The sequence below is a fragment of the Lissotriton helveticus genome, chromosome 3_1, assembly GCF_964261635.1.
Source record: "Lissotriton helveticus chromosome 3_1, aLisHel1.1, whole genome shotgun sequence".
NCBI classification, from domain to species: domain Eukaryota; kingdom Metazoa; phylum Chordata; class Amphibia; order Caudata; family Salamandridae; genus Lissotriton; species Lissotriton helveticus.
The window spans coordinates 324,778,792-324,795,166 of NC_136061.1; the positions used below are offsets into that span (position 1 = coordinate 324,778,792).

Here is a 16,375-nt window from a genome sequence, read left to right on the forward strand (position 1 = left end):
ACCTTTAAAAAAAACAGCGCCTTCAAAAAAGGCTATTAGGTCTATGGTCCAGAATTGGCCCAACCAAACAACAAGAAAGCCAGCTAAATTATTTTAAATTTTTTTATCATAGTTCTAAAGCATGCAAAAACCTCAGTATAATAAAATCAATAGCAGACAATCTAGGGGCCTGGAACCAGGAAAAGCAACAGTCAACCAAACTAGGAACAACACGGAACCCAAATAATGTCAATTACTAACAAACACAGACATAGGCAACTCACGTGACCCGCCGCTGATTTCCCTCCACATCACGGATATGCTAAGGCCCTGGGAAGAAATGACACCAGAGCAAGAGTCCAGTACGGGAAAATTGATTTCTAACGTTGAAAGCCTGACCCCTCTATGTGGAGCCCACCCTAGAGTTATCTTCCCTTTTGCTGGTTTCACTTACGACGTACAACCAAATTCCACAGGACGCTCCCAAGGTAACCAAGAACAATCAAGCGAGACATGAAGAACAGGTACAGGATAACTCGAAAATGGGTAGCAAGATCTCTAGAGACTCCACAAGAACCACTTCATAGGGCATAGCCTCAAATAATGAAGGCATATTGAATCCACCGCAATTTAGTTACTCTTCAAAGGCTAATAAAAATAAATGGGAGATTGGCCGCAGCTACATGCAACATAAACAAGGGAAGGTTAATTACAATCAAGCGCCCAGGGCCGCCGTGCCCAATGACCATCATACAGGCCGCTCAGAAAGAGAAAGTCCAGCACCTAGGAGAGCTAATACTTCTGAGCACCAAAGGAGCTGGGCGAATGGGGGAAGACAAGTCTACGGCCGGCCTAGCATTTACTCCCCCACCACTACACTTCCAAACGGCCAGCGGATATCCTGAACAGAGGTAAACTTTTAAGATTATTCAAACACTTACCAACACTGAATCATCTTACCACTGGAGAACTTAAATCGGTAATATTTTCCCACATCCCGGCTCAGGGGTACTCAAATCCACTATAACCAACTGGGACTCAGTAACAACCTGAGACGCCATCCTCAGAGAGGCTCCAATCTTTAAGGACTGGGGCATTGAGTTAGAGCCCATCCGGCCTCAGAAATACCCACATGATCTAAGTGAAGCCCACAGATTTCCCCCTAGAGGACGCATACTGAAGGGAGTCTGGTGAGCCACCCATGAATAGCTGGTGGTGTCCACGATGGAATCTAATCTCCTAATGATCCATTGTGGCTCTGTGCACCGGACCATCAGGTGGCAATCTGCAGCAGAGACCCAGGAGGAGTCATCCCAGGAGCGAACGCCGAAGTATAGCAATTTTAATCTCGATTCCTAGCACTTTTTCTGTCCTACCATCCCTGCACCCTCAAATAAGTAATCCTCAATGTTAAGATCGAAACAGGGGTGCAACTTTTTAAACACCTGTAACATCCTGTCTCCAGGAGACATGGTCACTGAATCTATGACAATATATGGATTCCATGAAATCTTTCAAACCAGCCACGCAAACAAGCCTTTTTTGAGCGGCCCTTGGGAGGAGCCTCTCTATTTATCTAAAGCAGGAAGATATAGTATCAACTTCAATACCCACGCAAGACTACAGGTACTTACAAGCTCTATCAACAGAAGGCCTAAAATGTGGCCAGAAGGCCTAAAATGTGGCCAGAAGACCTTCTTCTTGTTCCTCATCAATTGTTATTTGAACCCTTGCATATCTTCTAAAGCACGCACCATGGGGGCCCTGTGCACGAGTAAAAAAGAAATGATTGAAAACTACCCAACCCATGAAATCGTGTTAGCAGGGGATTTCAACAACAAATACCTGGGTCATCATAATCACGCTGCACAAAAGTCCAACGAACAAGGCCAATTTCATGAACTACTATCGACATTCGGGCTAACCTCTGCAAACCAGACACAGCCGAAAGCGGGGAACGTGACCCACCACACGTTCATAAAAACATTCAACAATTAATTACATTTTCGTGTCAAACTGCTTAATAAGCAATCTCCAGAGTTTTGACATAGTAACTCGTGGAGAAAGAGACCACAATCCCCTGAACATAAACCTCCAGAAAGCTGATACTGGCCAGGCATTCGGTCTTTCAACAGGAGATGAACTAAACAACTTAGTCCGGAGAATCAAGGGGCATCCTTATCAATTGCGCCAGGTGGCAAAATGGCTCGAGGATGTGACACTTTGGGCGATGGACCAATCAGGGGACCAAATCTTATTAACTTGGGATCATAAGATTAGAACACTAGTTGCATTTCTCAAGGGACACAGAAGACCTCGAAGGTGAAATTAGCAACATCCTAACCAGTACAACAACTCAACAGCAGCGGAGCATTAACCTCATGCGGAAGAACTTGAGGAAGAGAACACATCTGCTTAAATCCAACTTAACATCTGGAAACTAAGCAGCAGCAAAGGAGGCACGGAAAGTACAGTAAAAAACACCTGGGCCTTACAACGTGCAAACCAAGAGGAGGAATGGAAAAAGATACTTGTAATGCTCAAGGAAGGATCTCTAGTCCGATTTGGCAGTATGTGAATAGGCTAAAATCCCCTAGGCCACCAAAGGCAAACGCAGTTTCAGCAACAGATTAGGTGAACCATGTCAGGTGTCAAGTTCCTTGCTCACAATCATTCAGCTACATCGTAGCCCGCCAGGCTCAAAGCAGAAGAACACCAAGCCCAATTTCATCTACGGAAATGGTCAAATTAATCAAATCTATGAAGGCTAGCGGAGCACATGACCCAAACGTGCTCCCTGCTGGGATTGTCCAATCTGTCCCCGATAGCTGGGCCGAGATTCTAATCCCTCTCTTTAACATTGCATACACCCTGGGCAAAACACCTGCATCCTGGAGAGGTTCAATATTATGCCTGATCCACAAAAAAGGTAACCTCAATCCAAATAATTATCGCTTAATTACCTTGTTAAACCTGGAGGCAAAAGCATATGCTCGAATTATACTGGAAAAATCGGAAATCTGGGCAGAAGAAAAAAAGCTGCTGCCTTTTTTCAAACAGGCTTCCGAGGAGGAGCAGCTACCTCTGACAATATATTAGCCATATCAGCCCTTAGCCACCAAGTCACACAGACAAACAAACCTCCTCTCCTTTGCTGCTTTGTTGACTTAATTGCAGCTTTTGTCAAGTGGATAGACCTACTCTTTGGAGGAAATTGCAAACTGGGGCATTCCATCCTCGCTCCTAACGGCTATATCTCTGTACTCGGACACCTAGGGTACATGTGAAAACAGGCCACCTATCTCTGTCTGCTAAAATCTGCATGTCCAGAGGTTAGAAGCAAGGTTCTGTCCTCGCCTCTTTACTTTTTAATCTGTACACAGCGGACCTGGGCAAAGCTCTCTCCAACTGCCGTCAGGTCCTTTCTCGACTAGGCGACCGCTCCTTACATGTACTTCAATATGCTGATGACATAGTCATCATGGATCAGATCAAAGTAGGACTGCAACGTGCAATGACCAGCCTGCACTTGTAATGTATCTCAAACCACTTTATCATCAACTCAGAAAAAAACAAGATTCTTGTACTTGGAAGACAAAAACACAAAAAGGAAATTACTTTCCGCAAAGGCGCTAGGACTATTATTTCAGCCCAAAATACAAATACTCATGGTCTGGTTTACAGACACCACTCAACCCTCTGCTCATAAAAATATCTGATCAAGAAAGCCATGGCTTTTCTCACAAAACTCTGTTTCACATGTTGTTCTTGTGTACATCTGTTCATGCTTTTTGGTTACAGGTTTGGGCTCAGATCAACTTGATTTTTCACACAAATATCCCTTTCTCTTACATTAACATTTTCTTAGGTAGCCTTTCGCCCTGCTGGGACAATGTTGATTTAAAGTCTCAGATTATTGACTTGTTACTGGCTGCTGCATTCCAGCAGATAACGGTAAACTGGAAAGACTTTACCAATGTCTCCTTCAAGGCGTGGTGGTTTAATGTTTGCCATAACCATAGACTAGATACTGCTTTTGTTTTTCCGGCTCACATGGCTGCAAAACGTTTAGACTTATGGCTCCCCATCACGCTTTACTTGGATACATGTGCTAATCGTTCGTTTCATCCACTGCCCTTGCAACAAGAGGTCCTTAAACCTCCTTGAACGCTCATTACATTCCATATCTCTTTTTCCTATTGTATTATTTTTCTATTTCTTTCAGGTATTCTCTCACTTTTATGATCAATGTTTATATGCCTTTTCCTCTTACATTCCAATGCCCGGATTTTCCCTTTGATACTATATACAATTTTATGCTTGTTTTATTTCCTATAACTATCAATGTTTTATATTTCCATTGTACTTTGTATTGACACCTTGCCTTTCTGTTTTTGATATCAAATAAAATTTTCTTGAACTTAAAAAAAGAAAGCCATGGCTATTACTTATGGACTAATAAAATTAAACAACAAGCTAAAAAGCCAGTCAGCAGAGGGCATAAGAAAAGTCATACAAGGATGAATGATTGAACAACTACTGCCTAAACCACGAATTCCTAAACCATATAGGCTAAACGATCAATGCCAAACCACTACATTTTTAACGAATTCCTTTACCACGAAAAAAGGCATCTCGTGACTGGCACTATTCTAATTACAATACTTTCACGAAATATTTTTATATTTCTCATTACCCATTTTCACCACTGTGTTCTTTTTAATCCGCATATTTTTGTCATTTTAAATAAAATAAATATATTAATAGATGATTTGAATAATAATCAATTGTCATTTGATGATACTTTGATCAACGTATATTTTAACAGCTCCAATGAAACGCTGACAGACGAATTAGCACTAAGATGTGTTCTCTTTTTCACTTTCCCCCCTAATTCTAGTGAATTCTATGCCTTTTTTAACTCCCCTCCTAATAACATACTTAAAGCCCCCAGTAACCTCTTCAAATAAGCACTTGTGGAGAAGCTGTTGGAAGGTATGTCAACAATACAAACCTGTCTTTTTCTGGTGATTTATGACGGAAAGCGCGCAGCTGCAACGCCCACATTGTGATCTCAGCAAGACAGAGAAGACTTAGATGAAATTTGACTGAAGATACTAGCGTGTTACTACTCACTGGGATGATCCGTCCACACAGTCCAATGGCTTCGTGCCTCGTGGAGGTACTCAGATGTGGATGTGTTGCCCAAGCTGTCCTTAGCAGGGGAGTTGATTTATTGGCAATGCTGTAACCATAAATATTGGTTTTGCGAATACAATACAAAACCCTCAGCCTGATTCATGAAAGAAAAATCGGCTCGCAAAGGGCCAGATTCTCAGAATCTGGCCCTTGGCGAGCACAATTTTTGCATTTGGGATTCATCATCCCAAATGCAAAATTCGCTAATAAAGAATTCGCACATTTGCGAGGAATTTCATTTAAGGAATCTCTATTTGAGATTCCTTAAATGCAATTCATTAACCATTTTAAAATTGCGAAATCGGAATTTTTGGTCGCTATTTACCACGAAGTCAAACCTCGTGGTAAATAGCGAAAACTTAGAAAAATGCATTTAAATGCATTTTTCTAAGTTGCATGTTACACACACACATGTCCTATGGACATGTGTGTGCGCAACACCAATGTAGATTACATTTCAGGGGTGCTACAGGGTGTCCTTTGGACACCCCTGGCACCCTTGAAATCGCTTCCTTATTTGCGATTAGCTAATTGCTAATCGCAAATAAGGAATGTGTAGGAATCGTAATTTATTTAGCAATTCCTACATGAATCCCGTTTTGCAAGTCCTTAATAGCGATTCCTTATGAATCGCTATTAGGGGCTTGCAAAACGGGAGATTGATGAATCAGGCTGCCTGTCATTTCCTTGCCATGTGCGCAACTGGGAGGATGGCCTGATGAAAATTCCCTTGGTATGTATGTGCGCAGATGCTGTGTGCCACGGCTGGAGCAGCATCGATTTTTGGAATTTATTATGTCACTGCCGTTTCCAAGTTTCCTTAAGGGGTGGGGGGCGGGGAAGATTGACGTGCAACAAATTGTACCAGGGCCATTGCAGTCCGGGAATCGATGTTAAGAAAAGTCGTGGTTTAGGTCTTCGTTATTCAAGACTTCCTTGTTCAGGATTTGTCGTTGTTCGGACTTCGTTGTTCAGGTAAGTCGTAATTAAAATTTCGTCGTTTAGGATGTTTCCCGTCACACAAGCGTCTCTTACCAGCACTTTCATATGGACATAATGCGTTTCCCGGCGTCTGCTCTGAAATCCTGGAGCGAGCACAGTGCTTTTGCTACAAAAAGATTTTTCAACTCCCAAAACCTCTTTTCAGGGCAAGACTCAGACTGGAGCTCGAATTGACCAAACAATCTCTAACTCCGGATGCAGATCTTTTAAAATATTGCATTCAAATTCTGAAAGCCCAGGAGAAATCTCAAAAGAGTTGCCTCAAAGATATATTAGAAAAAGCTAGATCCCTGTGGCACACTCAGCTTGCGAAAACCCTTGTCACTACAGAAATAAACAAAACAGTTCTTGCCTTGCCTTTTATTACATATGCCATATGGAAAAAGTGCATTAACAAGAAAGTACAATTAATTTCATTCCGGCAAGACCAGGAAACAATATAAAACCTCTCTTTTCCTGGCCCCACTCAATGCATCACATCAGGTATCCAAATGCCAGTCTTACCTCTTTGTGGCTCACAACCCAAAAACTAGAAGAGAGATCCTATACATGGGACTGCTGGCCTTGCCGATAATGGAATTTAGCCTTGCATGGGTGAACAAAAAGATAGGGGGGGCATGCCGTCTATGTGCCTACAAACAAGAATCATGGTTGCACGCTCTGTGCTGTTGCCCAGCTATAGCAAATGAGAGGACAACCCTTCTTAGGGAACTGTACCTGAAAGGAAAAGCAAGTACCTGCCTACAGGCTTCGGCTATATGTTTTACTCAAAAGATACTCTACATCCTGGCTCGCTGCGGGCGTTTCATACAAACAATCAGGACGATCAGGGATGCTCTCCAGCCTCGCCCCGGGCCCCGACCTGGCCCTAGTATGGTTCAATAGGTGATCCCGGATTACTTTAAAGGGAAGTTAGCATGAACCGTAGACAAGACCAGATCAAAGGAATGCTCTTACCTTCTCAATGATATGGCAGAAGCCAGAGCATTCAGTATTACGATAGAACTCCGTCCCAGCCCAGGAGGCATGATCTGAGACTAGAGTCTTCCAACAAATAATACTCATCAAAAGGCTCATACAAATTTGAACTAAATCACAATGCATAGGCACTTTACCTGGGAGTACGTTCCAAAGATGGAGCATGATGAATTCGAGGGGAATGGGAGGAAAGTAAGACAAAGAACTTTGAGAGACAGTTGGGCAATTGGGGTCGGTCGCAGAGCACAAGACAAATGTAAATACGCAAAATAAGCTGCAAGTCAAACGAAAGCACTTAGTAATTGCACTTTATTAGAACTTTTGATACTTAGGATTGGGCAGGTTTTGTACTATGGCTTTCCTTTTTATGTTTTCAATCAATTTTTACTACTTTTATTACTGCCTTGCAATTGTTTTAATTAACTTATGCAAGTAAATAAATAAATTCCTTGATAATGGGGAGAGATTAAAGAAAGCGTTGGGTGGAAGCGAGGGCTTCCACAAGGAAATCATCCTCCTGCTGCTGCACATGGAGTTCTGCATTGTGGAAAGTGGCAGCTCTGTACAACACCTCATGGTATGAAGTGACATCATCAGGAGGTGATGGCTTAGTAGTGTACAGATCATGGTCTGTGTCCATGGAAATTAAGCATCATCCCATGTGTCCGAACCCAGTGAGTCATGAGGGTGGTGAAAGGGGTCACAAAGAAGCCTAGGACTGTCCCCAACCCTGAATGTGAAGAGCCTGTAGGTAAATGATGTGGCAATCCTAAAAGCAAGACAGAAGATACAGGTGGAGGAGGGTGCAAGGGAGGAGCAGAAGGCTGGTGGTTACCTTGTCATGCCTTTTTTGTTTTTGGGGGCTGGGAGTGCGTTGATGGCTTTCTCAAAAGTGAGTTTTCTCTTGTGAGGTGCAGAGTCCTTTGTTACATGTGGAGGCTTTGCCATAAGACGACCTGTACCTGGTTGGATATGAATGCCCTGTTGTCAAGTATCCAAGTGTTCCTGCTCGAGAATTGATCTATTGAATTACTCTAAAGCAACAGAGGAAGTCGTAGTGGAAGGAGGTCTTGATGGAAATGCAGAGGTTTGTCTGCCAGAGGGTGCTGAGCTTGATCTCTGCTCCGATTGCTTCAAATCGACAAGTCTCAACACTGTATATTGCCCCGGCTCCAAATGACACAGGACAATATGTCTCGGCTCCAAAGATTTCAACACCAGCTCTTTTGAGTCCGAGGGTGGCCGAGGATGTGCCTTCAGGTCCAGAACCAAAGCTGCACTTGAGGCTTGGAGTGGGACTTTGGTGCTAGATCTGTCTCTGAATGCCGGTGTCAACCTAGGCCGGATGGCAGTGGTGCATCAGAGTCCTCATAAGCAACCTGAGACCTAGGAGCTTGTGCCTCCGAGTGGTTAGTCATTTGAACATCTGTACTCACTATGACATTCTGAGGGAACTAGGCTGCCAGAGGCTCTTAGGATTTGATATCTGCCTCAGAACCAATGCTTCCGGGTGAAAAGGCCACCTCCATTACGGCACCTGGGGCATTCACCTCTTCAACATCCGACTCCTCCTTTCATCCCTCAAGATGTCCATAGCCTCCTTTACTTCTCATATTTGCATCATGGGGACGGAGGCAATCGAATGTGTTTGTCGAGTCCGAAGCATTTTATTGTTTTGGAATGGAAGGCAGGTCCAACAAGAGTCCGAACAGTGGTCTTACGACAAATAGGCGTTGCAGACTTCAGGGAGGTCCGATTTAGAGAGAATGCATCTGAAGGCCCGACGAGAACACCACAAAGCATTGAACAGGAGCTATGGATACGTCTCAACCCAAAGGTGGAAAAAAAACAATCTAACAATGGAGCCAATGCCCATGTGCAATACCACTAATAGGTGGAGTCACTAGACCTCATTACCCGAAAAGATTTTCTTTGAAGCAAAACAAGTTGTGCGGTCTAAGCCCAACACTAGATGGGGGAAGTATGCATAGCATGTGCATCTACAGCTTCGTATGCCATGAACATTCAGTTTTTGACAGGTTAGGCAAAACAAATAAGAATGTAATGGTACCAAAACCCCGGCGCACATACTGAGGTGGCTAGCACACACCTTGCTTTACAGAAGAGGACGGGTTCATTTTACCAGACTTTATCTGGGATTTGGCGAGTTGCAACGAGGAAGCCAAAATCTGGGCGGCTTTCATGTACAATACAAGCTGCTCAACTTGCCTAAGGAAAGAGAACAAAAGAGAGCATTATAATGATAACATCAATAATACCAATATTGTAAGTTGCACACATCACAAACACAATTGTGTTTTGGTGTTTCCATTACCAAACTCAACAGTACTCACTTTGTCAAACTTGCAAAGATGAAAGTATGGGATGGTGAGGTGTTGTGTTGCAGAATGCTGTATGGATTGATGCTCTGAGGGCTGATGTGGGAAAATGTGTTGTGGCGCAATGCAATGCATCATGTGTGGGTGTTGTTGTATGGCATGGTAGACGGTGATTGGATATGTACTAGTAAAGTGTTCTATAGTTTGGTATGCAGGGGTGTGACATAGGATTGGACAGCCTGGATGCATCAAACACCTTAAGAGGGAGGGGTGAGATTTGACAGTCTGCAAAGAAGCGAATACATCTAGCAGAACTAGTAAAAATGCATTATAAAACTCCTGAGAAAAAGGTCACTGGGGACTTTAAAGATAAAAAAAAAACTTGGTAGTTTCCCTGCCACTACCTCAGGCAGTCGTATATTTCAAACAGGATATGCAAGCATATTGTAAAATTATGTTTGAAAGTACTTCCATCCCAAGTGCTATTTGGGTTTTATTGTCTGCCCAAACTGTACTTATTGCCCGAACAGGTTATGCTAGACTGGCCTTTCAGCAACACAGCCATGGAAGGAGCATGAATAGGAGGTATGCCAGAGTGGCCAAGTTTGAAAAAGTTGGCTTGAGGAGCAGCACTGCAAAAAAAGGGGTATATTTAATCATGGAGTCACGTGGTAATTTTGGTCAATTTGTAGAAATATGGGTTAACGGTCGCCTAACTAGGAAGATAAGATTCAAATATGTGAATAAGGAAGTCTCAATCAAGTTTTGGGGACTTGAGTTATGTGGGTTAGACGTGAGTAGCACACATGTAACATGGCAGTATGTTAAGTAAATTGGCAAACGGAGTAATATTATTATGTTTGTATTTAGCCAAATGCTTTGTATAGCATTAACATGCTGCTATGAAGGAAACATCAATATGTCTAGGGGTGTAAGATGCTCAGAGGAAATAGATGTATGCACAAGACATATCCTTAGATCCTTAGTGTAAAGTCATATGCCTAAAGTAAACATGTATGAATATTGTGACATACTGATCTGGTTATGTGTTTGACAGTACTGCAAATTGGTAATGGACTGTTGTTATGCCGCTCTGGCTAAAGCTTTTTTTAACAGTATAGCTCTTTTAATGGTTATTACAAGTTAATATGTAGAGCTGTAAGAAGCCAGTGGTAGTAAGAAATCCATGAGCCTGTTTTATTTCCCAATCCTCAGGATATTTGTGGCCCAAGACCTACCCCCATTCTTTGCTGAGCTGGCTGATCTGGTCCACGACAACGCTCTCCTGGATTTGGTAGAGGGATACTGCTGAGGTACACAGGTCTGAATTAGCTCCTCGGGCTGCTGTCAGGTCCATTACACATTCAGTGAATGCCAGCATCAGATTCAGGTGGCGAAGAGTGTCTGTGTGCTCTCTCTGAAGAAGAGAAGACACAAAGCTTGAGGGGTGTTCAGGAAGACAGTATTGTCATGCTTATTAAAGTGAAGTATCTGGAAGAGAATAGCAGGACTTTCACCTACGTCTTCACCAGTTCAAACAAATTTAGCCAAGTGGCACTGTATCTGAAGCATCCTGTCATTTATGCGGATATGTTTGTAACAAAATGCAGCCTTTCAGAGCAGTTTCATTCTCTAGCCAAGTGGTGAAGACAGATCAAGAGTAATAATTGTGAGCCTTTGGGTCATACATTTGTAGAAATTGGGCTCAGCAAGTAATTAAACTATTCATCAACATAGTACCAAATTTAAAACATACAAAGTGTATGCCTTGAAAAATAAAACTACACTAATATTACACAATATTCAGGCTTCATACTGAGCAATTGTTTCAGGCACCGTTTAAAATACAACCAGCTATGAGCTATAAAGAATAAATGACTTACCTTTGGTAGTGATATTTCTGGTGGATCCTATATTGTCCTGCAGTTTCTCCACCTTATGAATATCCTCTAGGTGGCAGAATGGATCTGGGTGGAAAACTTTACTTACCCTGACTGTATGCATCTGTTCATAGCATGTAGTGCTGAAGATTTTATTTATTTTATTTATTTTGAAAGTTTTATATAGCGCGGACAAGATCTTCGCAGATATCAGAGCGCTTTACAAAGAGTAGTACATGAGGGACTCACCCTTGATGGTGTATGCTCTAATCTCCCTTCACTCATCACCTTACCTCCTCTCCCCATGATATGGACAGACCACAGTTTAATCCCCTTCCATATCACCAAAGTACATCCTCAAACCAGCAACAGAATTAAGCCACTTCGCGTCAACTCCATCAATTGGAAAACAGTACAAAATAATCTCACTCTTAATCCCATCTCTCAAACTCAATCCCCCGTCTTATCGGGTAACACCGAACTAGACGCAAAACTCTTTAATAATTGGATCTCACAAGAAATCAAAACTCGGGACTCCACCAACCACCCCTGTAGAAACCATAAAAAATCCAAAATCAACGCCCCTTGGTTTACCCCTGCTCTAGCCACTGCCCATCTACTCTGCAGAAAAGCCGAGCGTAAATGGCGCAGATCTTACGACACTGACGACCGCCTTTCTTTTATTCAACTAAGAAAAAACTTTTTTTCCGATATCAAATCAGCCCAAAAAATCTTTTACGTTAACGCCATCAATCAAGCTACCAATAAACAAAAAACCCTGTTTTCAATAGTCAAATCATTCACTCAGCCAAAAGCACTTCTACCCGAAATTCCCCCTTCCCAAGATTTTTGTGACAAGATATCAGACTTTTTCGAAAATAAAATTGCCTCCATTCAAAATGACTTCCCCCCCCCCCATCCACGGCCCCTGGGCCTTCTAGCTCTGTCCAACTGGGTCCCTCAGTTGACGGACTCAAAAACTTCAGCCCTGTCACCCTTGTGCAAACCAGAGAAGCAATTCTATCCTGTAAATCCGGTTCCCCCGCCGACCCCTGCCCCCCCAAGATTCTCCACCAACTCATAGATGTGGTGAATCCCATCATCAACGACAGTCAATTCTTCTCTCAGTAGTACCGGATCTGTACCCCGCATATGGAAAATGGGTATAGTAAAACCCCTTATGAAGAAGGCTAATAAACCCCCGATGGACCTGACCAATCTCCGCCCGATCACTCTTCTCCCAGCCTTGGGAAAAATAACAGAACTGTTGGTCCATAGTGAACTTAAAACCTATCTGGACGCCCACAATATACTCCACCCGCAACAATCGGGTTTTCGTCCTAAACACTCGACCGAAACAGCTCTGATTGAACTATCAGACACAATTAAGCTGCTGCAGGATCAGAGGAAGAAGGCTATTCTCATCCTTCTTGACCTCACAGCAGCTTTCGACACTATATCCCACCCCATCCTGATCAGCAGACTGAAGGACATAGGGATCTCAGACACTGCCCTAGCATGGATTAAATCATTCCTTACTGACAGATGCCAAACCGTTGCTCTTGGCCCCTTTCAATCCAAAGAGAAAAAGGTCTCCTCTGGAGTGCCCCAGGGCTCCATCCTTAGTCCCCTTCTTTTTAATGTTTACCTCATCCCTCTTTTATCCCTGATTGAATCATTCGGCATACCGGTTACCTCGTATGCCGATGATACACAGCTGATTGTACCCCTACAGAACAACTCAACCTTAGCTGAGCTCAATCTTAAAAACTGTCTAACAGCGGTCTTCCACTGGATGAACTCTAATCATCTTAGATGTAACTCTGACAAAACAGAGATCCTCCCCATCGGAAATAACACCTCCTTCTGCCCAGCCATGTGGTGGCCAGATAACTCTGTTGCCCCCGCCCCAGACCGTAACAACAGCCAGAAACCTCGGCGTACTCTTCGACTCAGATCTCTCTTTTGACCAGCACGCCAGGAATGTCGCCGGCAAATGTTTTGGGATTATAAAATCCCTAAAAAAAGTTTTTCGACTTTTTACCACTGGCCGCCAGGAAAACTGTCACGGTGGCCCTCATACTCTTGCGCCTGGATTACTGTAACGGCCTCCTGGCAGGAACAAAAAAGTCCACTCTGGCCAAACTTCAGAGCGTTCTTCATACTGCTGCCCGACTAGTTCTAAAATTACCCCGTAAATCTTCCGCCTCTGCAGCTCTCAAATCCCTGCATTGGCTCCCTCTGCATAAAAGAATACTTTTTAAAATACTTGTTATCGCCTTCCGGTCGTTTAACACCACTGGCCCTAAATATCTAATCAGACGTTTCCACCACTACGTTCCGACTCGACTCCTTCGTTCTGCACATGACAACCTCATGTCCCCTGCAAAGTACAACCTGAAGATGAAGGGCGGAAAGACGTTAAGTTTCCTGGCCATCAAAGCCTGGAATAACTTGCCCAAACGTCTGAGACATCAAACCCTGGAAAAACCCTTCCGACATCTCCTAAAAACATGGATCTTTTCCCTACCCGATGACTGGGCTAAAGCTGCCATCTAGCCTCCGACAACCTCTGACACTGGGCCTCAGGAATCTCAGCGCCATGATGCTCCCTCCGGAGCGAACGTTGCGCTATAGAAATACCCCTTCAAATACTCAAATACTCAAATATAGTCAGACAGATAAATCAATAGGTCAAAACAGTACAACTGGGTGGCTACAAAGCCAGTCATGTGAGTAATAAAACAGCTAATACAAATAATCAAAGGGGTGAAACATGTAGTACAAATCGATGCAGAGTATTAACAGTGTGAGATAAAAGCTCAAGTGTATTTTGCCATGAGGATAGCTTTTACTTCATTTTTAAAGAGTGTAGTGGAAGAGATAAGCCTGATTTCGGGCGGGAGTGAGTTCCAGATCCTAGGCGCCATTCCTGAGAAGGAGCGCTTATATGTTTTTTCCTTCCGGAATCTTCGAGGTTTCAGCAGAAGATTGTTTGTGCCTCTAGTGTTTCTAACTCCGCCAGAGATTGTCAGTTTCTGAGCGAGGTATCCGGGTGAGTTTAGGTGTACCACCTTGTGTGTCATGCAGGCGATTTTCAGGTGTATTCTGGCTTCAAAAGGCAGCCAGTTCAGGGATTTCAAGTCAGGGGTAATATGGGAGTGCTTTTTTGACCCAGTGATGAGTCTCGCTGCAGCGTTTAGAGAAGCTCTCAGGGGTGCGGTTGTAGTTAGAGGGAGTCCGCAGAGGGCGATGCTGCCGTATTCAATTCGAGGGATGACTAGTGCTTGTACTGCGGTTTGGAAGTCTTTGGCTGGGAGGAAGGGTTTAAGTTTCCTCAGAGTATTGATCTGGAAGTTCGCTCCCTTTGTTGCCTTGCTGATATGTTGCTGCATGTTGAGATTGGTGTCGAGTGTTATGCCTAAAGATTTTGCTGAGTCCACGATGGTCGTTGGACATTGAGTGCGGTTAGGTGTTTAAGCCAAGTTTGAGTGGTGGAGATCTTCGCTGGAGGTGAAATCAGAAGGAACTCTGTTTTCAGGGCATTGAGTTTCTGTTTCAGGACATTACAACTTGTATTTCATCTATGAAGCTTCAAATAACAGGATGTTGTGTGACTCCTCTCTTAAAACCACAATGCGCAGAGACCAACACCGCCTAAGTTTGTCCTTCTATCAGGGGGTGAAAGAAAGGTGAGAGTGAAGTGTAGGGTAAGACTGATATGATGTGCCCTCTGCACTGTAAATTCACAAATTAAGAGCAATTAATAAAACGTGATCACTGCAGGATTCTGGGTAGGAGGCTAGATGCATATGAACCTACATCACTACTCGGTTTGAACAGATGCTTGCATTTTTCATTCCTAGTGAGTGTATCAACTGTAAGGCAGTTTCCTCATTGCACGGACTAGCGGGCATATGATGCAGATGTTTGAAATAACAAAAGTGGAAAGGAAATAGTAGCTACAGGTTAAACTATAAATAATTAACGTACACAAGGAATTGAATCAAGTGCATTTCTTTTAGTATTGTTTAACACCTTGCCTGCTGCAGAAATTCCAGCCCGGTGCTGGACATTCCAATCGCGTGTGTGGTCATGACGGCTGGGCTCCGTCATGAGCATTGAAGGTGTTGAGGAATCTCTAAATTGAGATTCCTTAAATTGCGATTGCACTTAAGGAATCCCAAATTGAGATTCCTTATATGCTATGCATGAAAGTAAAAAAATTAGCGATTTCGCTAATAGAAGTAGCAAATAACCATGAAGCTGAACTTCATGGTAATTTGAAAAAACTTAGAAAAATGCACTTTTATGCATTTTTCAAAGTTTCATGTTGCGCACACACATGCCCTTGACATATGTGCAACATATGTGCACAGATCAATTTCAGGGGTGCAACAGGGTGTCATTTTGACACCCTGGCACCCTTGAAATTGCATTCTCAATTTGCGATTCTCTAATTGAGATTCGCAAATTGAGAATGTCTTCCCATTCATCCCTATGGGCCTCAGGGAATGAATGGGGAGGTATTCCTTAATTGCGAGTCGCAATTAAGGAATGTTTAGAAATCGCTATTTTTTAAGCGATTTCTACATGCATCGGGGTTTTGCAATTCCTTAAAAATCGCAATTAAGGAATTGCAAAAGCCAGCAATGATGCATGTGCCTGCAAGTGTTTCCACAAGAATAACAAACTGTTTGTGGCTTTTGCTACAGCCTACAAACAGCACCATCATTTTAAGGCATTGCAACATGGATTGTCAAATGTATACAGATCTGCTTTTCCAAAAGCAAAACGTTTACTCACTGAGTGGAGTGCTTATAACCGAGGAATTCTTAACATGTAGCTGTGTAATGCTCGAATACTGCCAGCTGAATAGTATGGGTAAGTAAGAACTTTGGATTGGTTTGTGTACCTAAATAAATGGTGCCTGAATGGTGGGAGCTTGCAGCCTGCTGATGCGCCGGACCGAGTTTACGAGAAAAGCTACTCTTCCAG

General features: G+C 43.1%; 1 protein-coding gene across 1 annotated transcript in view; it reads right to left on the bottom strand.

Annotated features, from left to right (window-relative positions):
- ULK2 (unc-51 like autophagy activating kinase 2) overlaps positions 1-16,375 on the bottom strand; it is a 565,259-nt gene that overhangs the window by 84,115 nt on the left and 464,769 nt on the right. The window contains exons 23-24 of the mRNA XM_078679911.1: positions 10,736-10,914; positions 9,269-9,387 (exon numbers count right to left, since the gene is read on the bottom strand). Of these exons, the coding sequence (XP_078536037.1) occupies positions 9,269-9,387; positions 10,736-10,914 (298 nt within the window). The remainder of the gene's footprint in view (positions 1-9,268; positions 9,388-10,735; positions 10,915-16,375) is intronic.